The 17,943-nt window shown below is 35.9% G+C and overlaps 2 protein-coding genes across 3 annotated transcripts in view; both read right to left on the bottom strand.

Moving 5' to 3' along the window:
- Positions 1–17,943, bottom strand: part of LOC123534910 (zinc finger protein 346-like) — a 57,240-nt gene that overhangs the window by 25,875 nt on the left and 13,422 nt on the right. Inside the window, exon 1 of one of the 2 annotated variants that reach the window (XM_053519001.1) lies at positions 771–898. The exons of the other annotated variant lie outside the window; for it this stretch is intronic. The gene's annotated coding sequence lies outside the window, so the exon portion shown is untranslated. Of the gene's footprint in view, positions 1–770; positions 899–17,943 lie in introns of those variants that run through there. 2 annotated transcript variants of the gene reach the window in all.
- LOC123534844 (zinc finger protein 346-like) lies at positions 807–17,370 on the bottom strand. Its single transcript, XM_045317280.2, has 5 exons — positions 17,246–17,370; positions 15,968–16,172; positions 13,967–15,225; positions 1,127–1,157; positions 807–943 (listed from the first exon to the last, which is right to left on the bottom strand). The coding sequence occupies exons 2-5, from the start codon at positions 16,011–16,013 to the stop codon at positions 831–833; spliced, it is 1,449 nt and encodes a 482-aa protein (XP_045173215.2). The 5' UTR covers positions 16,014–16,172; positions 17,246–17,370; the 3' UTR covers positions 807–830.

The following is a 17,943-nucleotide window of genomic DNA, read 5'->3' as shown; positions in this document are numbered from 1 at the left end:
ATGATAGTTGACAAGTTTTCTAAAATTTAAAAATATCATTATGTTTTACATTTTAAGATTCTCTTAAAACCATTCGTTTATGATATTTTTAAGAAATATAAAATATAAAAAAAAACCCTTTATTTGCATATTTTATGAATACAATTGCTCCTTTATGAAAAATTTTCATCTTGGCCAATATTTGGTAACTTTAGTGACATTTGTTTTCAATCAGCGTTACATGTTGTATATTCTCACAAGCTTGGCTTTAATCCATTTTCGTGTATTTCTATGCATTCGGAAAGTAAATTAACGACGTAATCTGGTTTAAAGGCACTGTGTAGCTTAATCTAATATCTATAGTACATACTTCTATTCTTATACAATTTAACAACGACGTTTTATATACACTGTATCAATTAAGAGCAGACTATGTTCAAATGTGTCTTTAAACTTTACCCCTTCCACTTACACATTTTTCAGTGGCAATAGACCATCGTCCCCTCCTTGCCTAAACTATTTTGTCGAAAAATACACAAGTTCCTTTGGACAAAAGGATGTTAATTTATTAAAAATTTATGTATCCATACATTAAGTAGTAACTGTAGTAATTATAGTAATAAATTCATAGTAATAAATTTGGCCAGGAAACAAATAGTACTTTATTTTACAAAAACATTAAAGGGCCCTAATTATACTGACAACATTCCTTACTTTTTACATTTTAAGATTCGTTCTGTTTTAAGATTATTTTTGAAAATGACCCCTGACCTATAGAAACAGATTTTTACTTATAGCCCAACAACAGCCTAAAGTGGTACACTCTCACTCATCAAACAAAGATAAATTTTCTAAATCAGTTGCCATTTCATCTTCAGCACGCTGCACTGTCGCTTCTCCGTTTTGTGTAGGGTTTCGGGTATCGTTTTCAGTATACGGGTCACCCTGTCCATCATGATGAACGCTGTAAAATAAGAAAATAAATTTTAATGATCTTTGTCTTTTTTGGCGAACTTGTTATCATAACATATCGAATGAGATAGACTAGTTTTTGGCAGTCGGAAAACGCCAGAACTATTTTATTCCTATACCAACTGTTCTAAACGCACCAATATTTCATGAATATAATCTGTACTTTGCATCTTACCTGAGACTTGTGTCTTTGGCCTTGACATCACCTGAAAATGAAAAGAAATAATTAAGATGAGTTTGTTTGATGTATGAAACCACCATTTTTCATACAAACAGAATGTTTGAATTATGCGAATGTAAATAAATGTACAGATATTTGGAGCTAATGTAACAATACCAAGCTTTCGTATACTTGTGGACTTTTCCAACTAGACCCTTTTATGTTTCAAATACCTCTTCAGTCAAAAAGACGTCTTGCAAGGCTGTTAGTATACAGATTCATTCCAAATAATAGTTTACCAAATGAGAAATTGCAAAATAAGTGGTATCTATATTACGACAAATACTGACGTGTAATTAGTTGACAGATTCTGACAGATTTTGTTACATGTACACACACTTCCATTCCTATATCGAGGGATAAGAGCGAAAGTTGTCTCAGTGCATTATAAAGAAACACCAAGACTTGTTTTGCTCTCGGCCCTCAATATGCATTGGTTAACATTAGATTGATTGAAAAATAATAATTAATTATTGAATTGGGTGTTCAATATTAGTACCAGTCTACCCAGTAGTAATACACATTTTAAACTTTGCTGGTTTTAAAACATAAGTCGGTTCAAATATCGCAAAAACTTTATACGCTTGTCCCTCAATCACTTTGTAAAAGGCCTGTCCCGATCAAAAATTACGTGGACCTTTGCTCTATAAAGTTTTATTCTTCATATAAATAAATGCATGCGATATTCAAGTAATTGTTCGCTGAATGAGAGGCAAAACAATTACAAAATACATTGAAATATCTTAAATTTGTCACCATAGCAACCTATCACCACGACCGTGACGCAGTCCGACATTATGCGTTATCCTTAGAGTAATCGTTTTCGACAGTTTCAATTATGTGATGTTTCACGTAAACACACACACAAAGTACTTGTTGTTTATTGCTGACATATTAGTACGAAAGCTGTATGTATTATTTATAGCAATTTAAAGTTATTTAGAAATATTGTAGAATGAAATTAATAGGGGCTGCTATTATTGTAGCCCTATACATGCCTAGTTATAGAAGTTTTTGGCGTTTCTATGAAAAACAGTTTCAATCTTTAATGGATGTTTATTTAGTGTTTAAACATATTTTTTATTTACAATATTCCTCTTCATAGGATTTAATAATGAATATGCACAAGTTACTTGTTTCTTTCCTTAGCATTTGAGTCGAAGTTTGCGCCCAAATCATGCAATATTTTTTCTTTAAGATGACTAGAAATAATTATGAGACACTGTTCAAATCCACCCATATTAAGGTAGTTCTGCACGTTTGATAAACCGGAAGTGATGGAATAACGTCATTTATCCGGAAAACGTAGAATAAAGCCTGGATTCGGCGTACGGAAATGAAAATCATTTTATGAATTAATGACAACTTGTTAGTAAATTTATTAAAATGGCGCTGTTACTATATTTCTAAAGTCAAAATATGATATTAAAACATATGACACGTTAAATAATTCAAAATAATGTCTTAAAATAAGCATGAAATATTCGGTTCATTTTAATCAAATAGCTCAAAAATAAGCACATGAACCTATACATTTTATTTCAACATATTATAGGCCATATGTTTATTTACAACTGTGAGAAGTTTTATCAAAATCTACATTGTAGAATAGTATGATTTTTCCATAGACTCCCATTATGAAAAATTGCTCGAGGTCCAAATTTTTCAAATCAGTCAAGCACACGACCCTATCCTTTTTATTTGCTGAAATTTCTAGGTATATTCTGAAGTTTTGAAAAATCAGAGTTTAATCAAATTCTGAATTAGACATGGCGATGTTGCTCATTGCAGAGCTGGAGCGGTCTTCTGTGCATGTCCAGAAGTGATTATCAATTGGAGAGCAGGGCAAAAATACACAAATTCTTGCATGTCCGCACGCATTTAGTGTATAATATGTATAAAATACTGACTAAAGGTTAGAGTTAGTATTACTATGGTTACAAAATATATACATTTAAGATACTTTTCGTTCAAATTGCTTGAATCCGGTATATACCGGAGTCTGTAATTTATACAGGCGCTCCAGGTCTGCAGTGAGTCACAGTCTTAGACAAGGTCCCTATGACGTTCTTCCGTTGCGCAAATTCGCTCAATCATGTTCATAAAAAAATAATCATGAAAAATAACATTTCTAAACGAAATATTTTAAAACTTTTCACATATGAAATAACAGAGTAATCAATGACTTGACTGTATTTTTTGTTTTTCATTGTTTTAGTTCTGTTTGATAAAATCCTATGTATCTATAGTCGTCAAAATCGGTGTATGTGCGTAAGTGCATTCCTCTAATTTTGTCCAGACAATAACTTCGACATGCATGGAGAAATCTTGTTTATATTTGAAAAGAATGTTTACCTCAATGAGATGGAGTGTCGCGCGCAAACCAAAGGTTCCTATCTCAAAGGTCAAAGTTACACTTGTGGGTCAAAGATCATGTCAGATCATGTCCGGGCAATAACTTTGATATGCATAGAGCAATCTTTTTCTTATTTGACATAAAAGTCAATGTCAAAGATCATTTTAGAACTTGGTCGGGCCAAAACTTTGACATGCATGGAGCAGTCTTACTTTAATATGACATAAAGGCTTTCCTCAATGTAACGGAGTGTCGCACGCAAACCCCAGGACCCAATTTCAAAGGTCAAGGTTACACTTAGGGGTCAAAGGTCATTTTACAGCTTGCCCGGGCCGTAACTTTGACAAGCGTGGCGCAACTGGATTTGTTTGCAAAATACAACAACAGCACCGCTCGTCTGCAAGTGCTGGACAGAATGTAAGAAAGGAGTTACAGTTCAGAATTTCTATGTACAAAAAGGGCCATAATTCTGACAAAATGCAAGTTAGAGTTATGGTTCTTGGCCAACAAAGTCACTTAATGATAATAAACAAGTGCGCAAAGTGTCAAAGCTTTAGCTCTTATAGTTTTTGAAAAAAGGTGGACCTACACAAAAATTGTAACCAAGAAACTCAAAGTATAAAAAGGACCATAATTCTAACAAAATGCAAATCAGAGTTATGGTTCTTGGCCTACACAGTTTACTAATGATTATAAACAAGTGTGCAAAGTTTCAAAGTTGTAGCTCTTATAGTTTTTGAGAAAAAGTGGACCTAAACAAACAAGAGCTGTCTGATGACAGCGTGCTCGACTATTCGAAGAATTGATTGAAGAATGGGGTCAAAATATTTCCACAGATATTCAGACAAAAGAAATAAATAGATTAGACAAACAATGTTCCTGTATTTCTTTGATTTCGATAAGTCTTGCACTAAATGGCAATGTATGAACCAATTTTAAAGTCCAAAAAGGGCCATAATTCAGTCAAAATAGTTATGTACTCTTGCCTACAGATGGAACTCATAATGATAAACAAGTGTTCAAAGTTTAAAAGCCATATGTCAAATAATTTTGACAAAACGTGGACTTGTATGAAAACAGAACCATTTTCAAAGTCCAAAAAGGGCCATAATTCAGCCAAAATAGATGACAGAGTTATGTACTCTTTCCTACAGATAGAGACTATTATACTAAACAAGAGATAAAAGTTTCAAAGCCATATGTCAAACACTTTACAAAAAAATATGAAATGGTACGGAAAACTTAACCAAGATTTATAAGTCAAAAGGGGCCATAATTCAGCCAAAATCCTTGATGGAGCTATGTGCTCTTGCCTATAACTGGACATGGTGATGATAAACAAGTGTTGAAAGTTTCAAAGCTTTATCTCAAAAGACTTTGTCAAAATACGAACTGGTACGAAAAACTTAACCAAGATTTCTAAGTCGAAAGGGGCCATAATTCAGCCAAAATCCTTGACGGAGTTATGTGCTCTTGCTTATAACTGGCCATGGTGATGGTAAACAAGTGTTGAAAGTTTCAAAGCTTTATCTTAGAAGATTTTGTCAAAATATGAAATGGTACGAAAAACTTAACCATGATTTCTAAGTCAAAAGGGGCCATAATTCAGCCAAAATCCTTGATGGAGTTATGTGCTCTTGCCTATAACTGGCCATGGTGATGGTAAACAAGTGTTGAAAGTTTCAAAGCTTTATCTCAAAAGACTTTGTCAAAATGTAGACTGGTACGAAAAACTTAACCAAGGTGTGACGCCGACGCCGACGCCGACGCCGTAGTGAGTAGGATAGCTCTACTTATTCTTCGAATAGTCGAGCTAAAAATTGTAACCAAGAAACTCAAATTTTCTAAGTACAAAAAGGACAATAATTTTGACAAATTGCATATCAGAGTTATGGTTCTTGGCCTACACAGTCAGCTAATTACGATAAACAAGTGTTCAAAGTTTCAAAGCCGTAGCTCTTACAGTTTTTGAGAAAAGGTGGACATAAACAAAAACTTTAACCGACGCTGACGCCGACGATCAAGTGACGACAATGCCTCGTAGATTTTTTTTAAAAATCAGACGAATTTAAAATGTAATTACCTCAATGAAACATGTATTGCCACAGCACACAGTCCCTATCTCAAATGTCAATATCATACTTTGGGGTCAAAGATCATTTTACAGCTTGTCGACAAGCTCAAACATCTTTCCTTTTACTCGGAAGAGATAATTACCTCAATGAAACATGTATTACCCCAGTACCCAGCTTCTTATGTCAAAGGCCAATGTCACACTTGGGGTTCCAAGGTCCTATAACAGCTTGTCCGGTCCGTAATTTTGACATGAATGGAGCAGTCTTTTTTATTTGGCATAGCTGAGAGCACACTTAGGGGCCAAATGTCATACAAGATCCTGTCTAGGCCATTACTTAACATGCCTTGGGAAATCATTTTTTTATTTGGCAGAGATCATAACCTCTATGAAACCTGTATCGCCACAGGACTCAGGTCCCTATCTCAAATGTCAAGGTCACACTAAGGAGTCAGATCGTGTTGGTGCTGTCATCTTGACTTGTATGTAACTTTTGATTTCTACTGGCTGAAATGTTTTAGATGATGACAGAGAAGAATAAGAGAGATAAATATTGCATACATCAATGACAGGTGAGCATATGAGAAAGAAATTGCATACATCAATGACAGGGAAACATATGACGGAGATATTGCTTATAGCAATGACAGGGGAATATTGCATACAACAATGACAGGGGAACATGTGACGGAGATATTGCTTATATCAATGACAGGGGAACATATGACGGAGATATTGCTTATAGCAATGACAGGGGAATATTGCATACAACAATGACAGGGGAACATGTGACGGAGATACTGCTTATATCAATGACAGGGGAACATATGACGGGGATATTGCATACATCAATGACAGGGGAACATATGACGGAGATACTGCATATATCAATGACAGGGGAGCATAAGACGGATATATTGCATACATCAATGACAGGGAAACATATGACGGAGATATTGCTTATAGCAATGACAGGGGAATATTGCATACCACAATGACAGGGGAACATGTGACGGAGATATTGCTTATATCAATGACAGGGGAACATATGACGGAGATATTGCTTATAGCAATGACAGGGGAATATTGCATACAACAATGACAGGGGAACATGTGACGGAGATATTGCTTATATCAATGACAGGGGAACATATGACGGGGATATTGCATACATCAATGACAGGGGAACATATGACGGAGATACTGCATACATCAATGACAGGGGAACATATCAGAAAGAAACTGAATACATTAATGACAGGGAAACATATGACGGAGATAGTGCATACATCAGTGGCAGGGGAACATAAGACAGAGATGTTGAATACATCAATGAAAGGGGAACATATGACGGAGTTATTGTTTAAATCAATGAAAGGGAAACATATAAAGGGAATATTGCATACATCAATGACAAAGGAGCATATGAGAGGGATGTTGCTTTAATCAATGACAGGGTAGCAAAAGACTGAGATACTGCATACATCAATGACAGGTGAACATCAGACAGGTGAACATCAGACAGAGATATTGAATACATCAATGACAGGGGAAGATATGACGGATATATTGCTTCCATCAAGGACAGGGGAACACATGACGGGGATATTGCATACATCAATGACAGGGGAGCATATGAGAGAGTAGATATTGCTTAAATCAATGACAGGGCAGCATCAGACAGATATTTCTTACATCAATGACAGTGGAATATATGAGTGATATATTGAATACACCAACCAACAAGAGGGGAGCATATGAGAGAGATATTGCATATATCAACAAGAGGGGAACATATGAGAGAGATAGTGCATAAATCAACGATAGGGGAGCATAAGAGAGAGATATAGCATACATCAATAACAGGGGAACATCAACGAAAAGTGAGTACATAAAGAGAGATATTGCATAAATCAATGACAGGGGAACATTACATACATCAACGACAGGGGAACAACATATGAGAGGCAAATATTACATAAATCAATGACAGGGGAGAATATGAGAGAGAAATTGCACACATCAATGACAGGGGACCATATGAGAGAGATATTGCATTCATCAATAACAGGGGAACATATGAGAGAGATATTGAATACATCAATAATAGATGAGCATATCAGAGAGATATTGCATACATCAAAGGCAGGGGATCCCATGGGAGAGATATTGCAAACATCGATGAAAGCGCAGCATACGACAGAGAAATTGCATATATCAATGACATTGGAGCATTACATACATCAATGACAGGGGAACAACATATGAGAGACAAATATTACATATATCAATGACAGGGGAGCATATGAGAAAGATATTGCACACATCAATGACAGGGAAGCATATGAGAAAGCCGATGCATACATGACAGGGGAACATATTAGAGAGATATTACATACATCAATGACAGGGGAACAAATTGATGACTGCGGAGCATTGCATACATCAGTGACACGAGAGACCAAATTTTGCAGACATCAATGACAGGGCTGCATATGACGGAGATATTGCATACACCAATGACAGGGGAACATATGCGAGATACATTGCATACATCAATAGCACGGGAACATATGAAAGAGATATTAAATACATCAATGATAGTGGAGCATATGAAAGAGATATTGCATACATCAATGACAGGGGAATATATGAGAGAGATATTGCAATCATCAATGACAGGGCAGCCTAAGATAGAGATATTGCATACCTCTATAACAGGGGATCATATGAGAAAGATATTGAATACATCAATGATAATGGAGCATATGACAGAGATATTGCATACATCAAAGGCAGTGAGTATATGAGAGAGATATTGCAAACATCAATAACATGGCAACATTAGACAGAGATATTGCATACATCAATAACAGGGGAACATATGAAAGAAATAATAAATACATCAATCATAGGGGAGCATATGAGAGAGATATTGCATACATCAATGACAGGGGAGCATATGAGAGTAATAGTGCATACATCAATGACAGTGGAACATATTAGAGAGATATTGAATACATCAACGAAAGGGGATCATATGAAGAGATATTGCATACATCAAAGGCAGAGGAGCATATGAAAGAGATATTGCAAACATCAATGACAGGGGAGCATATGAGAGAGATATTGCATACATAAAAGGCAGGGGAGCATATGAGGAGATGTTGCAAAAATCAATGACAGAGCAGCATAAGACAGAGAAATTGCATACCTCAATAACAGGGGAACATATGAGAGAGATATTGAATACATCAATGGTAGGGGAACATATGAGTCATATATTGCATACATCAAAGGCGGAGGAGGATATGAAAGAGATATTGCAAACATCAATGACCGGGGAGCATATGACAGAGATATTGCATACCTCAATGACAGGGGAGCATATTAGAGATTTTGCATACATTACAAAAAGGGGGGCATATGAGAGAATTATTGCAAACATCAATGGCAGGGCAGCATAAGACGGAGATATTGCATACATCAATAACAGGGGAACATATAAGGGAGATATTGCATACATCAATAACAGGGGAACATATAAGAGAGATATTGCATACATCAATGACAGGAGAGCATATGAGAGAGATATTGCAAACATCAATGACAGGGCAGCATAGGACAGAGATATTGCATACATCAATAACAGGGGAACATATAAGAGAATATTGAATACATCAATGATAGGGGAGCATATGAGAGAGATATTGCAAACATCAATGACAGGGCAGCATAAGACTGAGATATTGCATATATCAATAACAGGGGAACATATGAGTAAATATTGAATACATCCATGATAGGGGAGCATATGAGAGTGATATTGCATACATCAATGACAGGGGAACAACATATTAGAGACAAATATAACATACATCAGTGACATGGGAGTATTACATCCATCAATGACAGGGGAAAAACATATGAGAGACAAATATTACATACATCAATGACAGGGAAGCATACGGAAGAGCTATTGCATACATCAATGACAAGGGGAGCATATGAGAAATATATTGCATACACCAATGACACAATGACAAGGCAACAAATTAATGACTGTGGAGCATTGCATACATCAATTACAGGGGAGCATATATATGAGAGACCAAATATTGCATAATCAATGACGGGGCTGCATATCACGGAGATGTTGCATACATAAATGACAGGTGAGCATGAGAAAGCTATTGCATATAATATCAATGACAGGGGAAAATATGAGAGAGATATTGCATACATCAATGACAGGGGAGTATATGCGAGAGATATTGCATACATCAATGACAGGGAATATACGAGAGACATATTGCATACATCAAGGACATGGAAGCATTACATACATCAATGACAAGGGAACATATGAGGGAGATATTGCATACATCAAGGACATGGAAGCATTACATACATCAATGACAAGGGAACAACATATGACAGACAAATATTACATATATCAATGGCAGTGGAGCATATGAGAGAGATGTTGCACACGTCAATGACAGGGGAGCATATGAGAAAGCTATTACATACATCAATGACAGGGGAACATATGAGAAAGCTATTACATACATCAATGACAGGGGAACATATGAGAGAGATATTACATACATCAATGACATGGGAGAATTACATACATCAATGACAGGGGAAAACATATGAGAGACAAATATTACATACATCAATGATAGGGCAGCATAAGACACAGATATTGCATATATCAATGACAGGGGAGCATATGAGAGAGATAGTGCATACACCAAAGGCAGGGGAACATATGAGAAAGTTATTGCATACATCAATGACAGGGGAACATATCAGAGAGATATTACATACATGAGTGACATGCATATCAGAGTTATGGTTCCTGGCCCACTAAGTCAACTAATGATGATAAACAAGTATGCAAGGTTTCAAATCTGCAGCTCTTATAGTTTTTGAGAAAAGGTGGACCTAAACAAAAATTTTAACCAACGCCGATGCCGGCCGACACCGACGCCGACGATCAAGTAACGATAATACCTCGTAGATTTTTTTCAAAAATCAGACGAGCTAACAAGAACTTGGATGCTAATGCCATCAGCCAGCAAGCTCGGTTTGCTATCGTCCTTGCCCTCTAGCCCCGGGTTGAGCAGAATTCAACATTTGCACATGTACCAAAATCAGTTTAGAGACATCCGCAGATGTGTTCATACGGCGTTGTATATGGAACCTTCATAGACACAATAAGTGCAATTTCATGAAAAGCGGTGTATGGTTCCCAGTGAAAACAAGTAAATTCGATGAATTGGTATCCCCCGCCGAAAGGGTTTGTGGTGAGGAATGGCAAAAAAATATATCCGGTAAAAAGTTAAGGATGTTAATAAGAAGCAAATAATTTCATTAGTCAAAATCAATTTAACAGAAAACAAATGTTTAATAGACATTTCTAACGTAAACGTAAATCGGAAACAGATTACTGAATCCATAAATGTTATATGTTATTTGCAAATAATGGTCTAAGGGAGATACTATTGCATTACTATTGGATGAAATTGTCTCCCCTAGACCACAAATTAGCCTAAAATTTTACGGATTCAGTATTCCGTTTCGTAATTACGTTTACGTTAGAAAGGTCTAATAAAAGAGTACATAATAAATGTATGATACTTTGATCCTGACTAAAGAAATTCTTTTGAATGGGATATGCTTACTGTAGTAAGCTTAGCTTTTAAAATTAAATGCAGTTAATTGAAATGTGAGCTTGACGTTTAACTGGAACGAAATATTGTCTTTGAGTGGTTTGGCACCAGGTGTTGCTGTTTAACATGTACATTTGAACTTAAAAGAACAGATGTTCTTAAGAGAACACAGGTAAGATATCTTGAACATGGCTGAGGACAAGGTTTGTGCAGTCACAACTTAATATATTTATTTTTTAGGGGGTGGGGGTGCGGGGGAACGGGAGAGGAAACAAAATTTCACATGTTGATTATAAATATTGATGATGGAAAATTAGAAATGAAAAAAAAAAGGTAAAAGGGTGAAGTTGGGGGGGGGGGCAGAGGATGCATGATCAGTGGTGGGCATTACTGGGTGGAGGAGTGAGGTGCGGGAATGGTACAACTTGCATGTTGATAAATAATCATGGAAGGTTTGAAAAAAATCTAAAATAAGAAATGAAAAAAAAAATAATTTTTTTTGGGGGGGGGGGGGGGGGAGGGGGGTGACAAGGCAAGTGGGTGACCAGGCGCAACTTCACATGTTTATAATAAATGTTCACAGAAAAGAATGAAAGAAATTTAATGAAATTCTGCCAAATGGTAAATTTGTTATGTACAAATATGTGGATTTTTAGAAAATTAAAGGGCAATAACTCTAGTTACAAAAGAAACCCGTTCGAAATTGTGTGTGCACAACCACATTATAGTGCTCTAAATAAGGATTTTTTTTTTTTTTTGGGGGGGGGGGGGGGGGGGGGGGGGGGGGGGATAGGGAGGGATGTAATCAAGGTAAGGGGGTGACCAGGTGTGGGTACACAACTTCACATGTTTACAATAAATTTTCATGGAAAAGAATGAAAGAAATTTAATGAAATTCTACCAAATGGTAAGTTTGTTATGTACAAATATATGGATTTTTATACAATTAAAGGGCAATAACTCTTAATTTACAAATACATCCGAACGAAATTGTGTGTACACAACCACATTATGGTGATCTAAATTCTGTTTAAGTTTCATAGTTCTAGGTCAAATATATCAAAAATTATGATGCAGAAATTGCCATATTTATAGTACCCTATATAGTTAACACTCGAACTTTCTAAGGGCCATAACTCTTGTGTTACTTGGGCAATCTGACTGAAACTTGACGGGCCGCAAGAACTCATAGTGGTGAACATGTATATGAAGTTTTATATAAATATTCCCAACCATTTCCTAGATATGGCTCCGGACGGACGGACGGAAGGACGGACGGACGGACAACGCCAAAACTATATCCCTCCGACTTTCGTCGGGGGATAATAATGGACTTGCCCTGAACGAGGAAACAATGGGCAGAACTAAACAAACTGGAATTTAGAGAAGGCACCTAAGGTTATGAAGCTTGCATAATTAAGAAACTGCCTAACGACAAAATTAAAAGCGGGCACCATATCAACGGGATGATTGAACAATACACAAGAATTATGAAAGTAGGAGTATTGGAACCACCCAAGCCGAAATATTGAAAAACTAAACAGTACCACAAACACAACATAAATGTCGTGCTGAACAATTTGAAAAGATCGAAATATAACAGCTCTGGTTAAATGTATGGGAAGACTTTTTACGGCCGCCACACGGCACAAACAATGCTGCTGTAATAAAACAGAAAAACTCCAAAGGTCGCCAAAATGTCTACAGCTAAAACAATTATCCCTTTGTTTCATACACAATGAAATACATTTAAATGCATGGGTGTCTGAGAAATACTACTTAAATTGAATTTAACAGTAAACTGGCAGCAAAAATATTATGTAAATCTAAACTCCAGATGCCCTACATTTTCGCGAAACTATAAGAATTAATCTGAATATAGTGACGTAAACAATTAACACATGAATGTTAAATGATTCAAAATCAATCTGATTAAAATCATCTCCTATTACTGCTACGCACATTGGATCTGAGGACAGGCTATTGAGACACTCGTTCACCAGTCAGAGCCTTGCTTTCAACATTTTGAAAATGAAAGTAGGAAAGTAGAAGTTTAAAAAAAATCTATATTTAACCTGGGATTCCAGTTTTCGATATGTGTACGGGTTTGTAATTCTAATAAGTAAGCTGATATAATCATACGAGAATTGTTTTTCCTTTTTTTCCATTCAAAATTGAAAAGCGTGGCGGTAAACTGCCTTATAAAGCTTTATAAATTTTCGCAAGAAAATATTTATTGCTGCGGCGGCCCAGGTTCGATTCCCGACTCGGGCGTGATTTTGTCTTGATTTCACATTTTTTAAAGATAGTTTGAAAACAAAATCTCATGTTCTAATGTTCATAATATGACGAAACTTTTATTCTAAAGAAAACTTACTGTAGCCAAAATCTGAGTCCTGTCCCTTTTAGCAAAACGCTTGTTGAAACGAGTCGTCTGATTGGTTCAAATAAAGATATATTGGTGGAAATAAAAATAGCAATATTGGAAATCCGATTATACAGAAAGATGAATTTGAATAGGCTGTCTTCAGATCTAACTTTTAGGAAGATCGAGAACTTTAGTCAGATTGATTCAAAATCACATGACGTATTTGGTGGTGATATTACAATTAAGAAGAGTCAAATCTGGTTACATTGCCAGGACAAATAATTATTGCAATGGCATTAGTTATATGATTACTTACCAGACGCATGTAGTGCCAGATTTTTCCTATGTTTGTTGCCTCGCTTGTAAATGTGCAGATGCAAATATCACAAGACAAACTCAAGCTCTCTGTGTCTTCTAATATTGCTTTGTTTTCCCTCTTCTTATGTTTCTCGCTCTTAAAATGTGCTTCTGCACTCTCCGGGCCATTAAAACTACAGTTACAAATGTCACAAGACGTTGGTAGTGCTTCTCCCAGCTTCTGCTTCTTGTTTTCCCTCTTCTTATGTTTCTCGCTCTTAAAATGTGCTTCTGCACTCTCCGGGCCGCTAAAACTACAGTTACAAATGTCACAAGACGTTGGTAGTGCTTCTCCCAGATTCTGCATCTTGTTTTCCATCTTCCTATGTTTCTCGCTCTTAAAATGTGCTTCTGCACTCTCCGGGCCGCTAAAACTACAGTTACAAATGACACAAGACGTTGGTAGTGCTTCTCCCAGATTCTGCTTCTTGTTTTCCATCTTCCTATGTTTCTCGCTCTTAAAATGTGCTTCTGCACTCTCCGGGCCGCTAAAACTACAGTTACAAATGACACAAGACGTTGGTAGTGCTTCTCCCAGCTTCTGCTTCTTGTTTTCCATCTTCCTATGTTTCTCGCTCTTAAAATGTGCTTCTGCACTCTCCGGGCCACTAAAACAACAGTTACAAATGTCACAAGACGTTGGTAGTGCTTCTCCGAGCTTCTGCTTGTGCAGTAATAGTGCTTTCTTTTTATGGTTTTCACTATTGTAATGTTGCTGAGCATTGATTATGCTACTAAAGGGAACGTTACAAATATCACAGGTAAGCTCTGTTGAAACTGTAGTATTACTTGATCCTAGAGTGTGTAGTGGCAAAGATATTTGACTGTCGGGCTGATCAACATTTTCTGAAGACTTCTTAATACTTTCATTTCCCGTGGAACTGGGAATGGGCTGCTGAAGCTTAAAGTCAAACAGAGCTTTCTTCCTTTTGTGCGGCTTACCGTTAAAATGACTATTTGCGTGCGACGGGGATGTGAAATTGACATTACAAAGGTAACATTTACTGACTTGGTCGCTGCAATCAATTGCATTCTGCTCATGCATACTACTAGATAAACCTGTGTAGTCGCTAGTTTCCTCCGCCCCATTTTCCTCTTGGTTTTCTTTTGCAAACTCTTGCTGTTCTTTTATCATATCCATGTGTGCAGGCGTCTGTGTATGTTGTACCAAATGATGCACGGTGTCAAATGAAAGGTCACAAACTGAACATTTAAATCCTGTGAATAATTAAAAAATAAGATTAGAGGACTATTCTGAATGCAGTGTATAAAACTAATTATAATACTGATGATAAAATATAATCTATAGTTATAATACTAATAATGAACAGTCATTCATAATATGAGATAGCAATTACAAGGTAATTTTGTTTAGCTTTTGTTGGGTTTAACGCCGCAGCGACACAATTATAGGTCATATGGCGACTTTCCAGCTTTGATGGTGGAGGAAGACCCCAGGTGCCCCGTACATTGTTTCATCACGAGCGGGCACCTGGGTAGAACCACCGACCTTCCGTAAGCCAGCTGGATTGCTTCCTCATATGAAGAATTCAACGCCCCGAGTGAGGCTCGAACCCACATCGGTGAGGGACATTGTAAGTGATTTGAAGTCAGCGACCTTAACTACTCGGCCACGGAGGCCCCCCAATTACAAGGTAATATCAAACACAGCCAGAGCCATACATCGCCATGTAGGCCCGCCACAAATAGAACCTGAAGTTTAAAAGATATAGCTGACGGGTGGCTTCAACACTAAGATACATGTATCAACATTTTAAAGAAAATTTAGGGAAATGTTTATTTATTTCCGCCATTTTTTGTTTTCGGTTTATTAGGTAAATGACATGCGAACAAAGCACAGAGAATGTCAAACACTTGCCACTTGAATTCTTCTGTCTCGAATATAAATCGGATCTTTGTCCTTGTTTTAATTATTAGAAAAAAAGACATTGCATCTAACCTGTACGATTATTAACGGTTGGTAAAGTTTCTTCAGCAGCTAACATTTCTTCTTCTAGTTTGGCTGCAGTTGTATCTAGATATTCTGCCAAGTGTTCTTGACGGGACTTTTCCAAACACTTTTTGAAATCGATGTACCCCTTGACACCTTTCGTGCTGACTTTTGTTAGAATTTCTCTATTCTTCTCTGAGGTGTTTGTTAACTCCTATTTATGTTAATCATAAAAACATTTAGCTTTGAAAACGCAGCATTTACGCCAATATATAAGGAAAATCATATAAATCGGTAAATGTTTGTGTTTGCGTCGTCCTGATTATGTAAAGTAATGGACTTACCTTCTCGTATAAAATGAATATAACATACATTTTGTATTTAAATTTCCTTTATTTCTGTTACTGAATTCTAATACAATTTTCCAATGGATATAGTCAGTTTACCAAATCTAGAAAACAGAAATATTACGTAGTTGTACAGAAATTCTAATACCACGGTCCGTATTCTTAACAGACAGTGAATAGGTATACAATAATAAATATTCGTCAAGTAAAAAATGAGAATAGTATGTAAAATATCTGATAATTCAGGGAAGTTTAAAGCAAACAAACAGTAATGTGATATTCTTCAACACAAAGAGGATATTTGTTTGTTTTAGTGTAAGATCGAAATATATTTCACCGAGTGAACACTAAAATGCAATATTTTCATGAGTGGCGCAGCCACGAGTGAAAATTTAAATTATAGTGTTCACGAGTGAAATATATTTCGATCTTACACTGAAACAAACAAATTTTCTATTTATTTTATGCATTTTTTAAAGGTTTTAACCAAATTATATCCAGTTTGTCCGCGCAACGTCACGTGAATCGCATCATGACGTCATAATATCGTGACGTCAGGATATCTTTGTACAAAAACTGTAAATAGTTCTATTACGTTTCTTGATTTCTTTTACATCTTATCATGATAGAATGTAAATATTTATGATCCTGTTAATATTATTTTTATACATCAACTTAGTAAACCTTTACTAAAGAATATTTTGCAAGGAATTTTCTATCATTTATAATTCATATTACTTCGCAGTCAAGTGTAGTTCCGTACCAGTGAAAAATAAAAATGATATTTTCACTGTTTGCAACAGTGAAAATATCAAATTTATTTCACTGATAAATTTCAGTATTTCACTGAAGAGCATAAAATAAATGTGATTTCATTCGATATTCATAGGCTTAAAGTTATAAAACATGGCATATGATATTCTTATGGAACCTTACGTACTCGTACATCCCTTTCCTGTGTGACTGTAAAATATTCTTCTGCAAGAAAGACATCCAACAGTGCAATCGGGTCAAGATCTTCTATAAATCTAATCCGACATTTATTGATAACTTTCTTGTAAAAAACAGAATATGAAATGCAACAAATTGAATGAGAAAATATTATAGAATTAGAAACGTCCAGGTAGTCTTTATTCATATAAGTTAGCACTCTTCATGTATGTATACCTGCAATTCAAATGAGGTTCACATTCTTGGAAAGGTTTTATGGACCGTGTCGCTATACACGTCAAATTCAGTAACCATCGTTTCAGTGATGTACAGCTAACCTGTGACAAAACATGCAATGTATAAGATGTATTGTAAGGTCAAAAGTCAAGTGCTTCTGAATTGTTTCCGATCATTCTCAAAAATATGTGAAACTTTCAGGCACGAGTAAGATACAATAAGTGTTTAACTATTACTTACCTTTTTCGATTGACCCTCCTGATGCCATTGTTGAAACAGTAACTGGCAGTCACAATTCAAAAACGGTATTCAATCTACAAATAGAATGTTAAACATACATTGAAATAAATTTAACATCAACATTAAGATATAATATGTTGTAGGATACAGCTATCATAAACTGCGTAAATATTTAACTAAGATCGTTTTCTTTTTTCTTTATAAAGTAACCTAAAGTTGTAACACAAGTTT

Source organism: Mercenaria mercenaria, chromosome 12, assembly GCF_021730395.1.
Source record: "Mercenaria mercenaria strain notata chromosome 12, MADL_Memer_1, whole genome shotgun sequence".
NCBI lineage: Eukaryota > Metazoa > Mollusca > Bivalvia > Venerida > Veneridae > Mercenaria > Mercenaria mercenaria.
Note: the sequence above shows the minus strand (reverse complement) of the source record. Positions and strands in the feature narration are given on the sequence as shown.

Excerpts from the sequence above, each read along its gene's own strand:
- LOC123534844 (XM_045317280.2), bottom strand. The coding sequence starts at position 16,013 with ATGTTAGCTGCTGAAGAAACTTTACCAACCGTTAATAATCGTACAG. Across the intron at positions 1,158-13,966 it reads TCTGGCACTACATGCGTCTG|GTGATGTCAAGGCCAAAGAC; the intron begins GTAAGTAATCAT and ends TTTCATTTTCAG. Across the intron at positions 944-1,126 it reads GCCAAAGACACAAGTCTCAG|CGTTCATCATGATGGACAGG; the intron begins GTAAGATGCAAA and ends CTTATTTTACAG.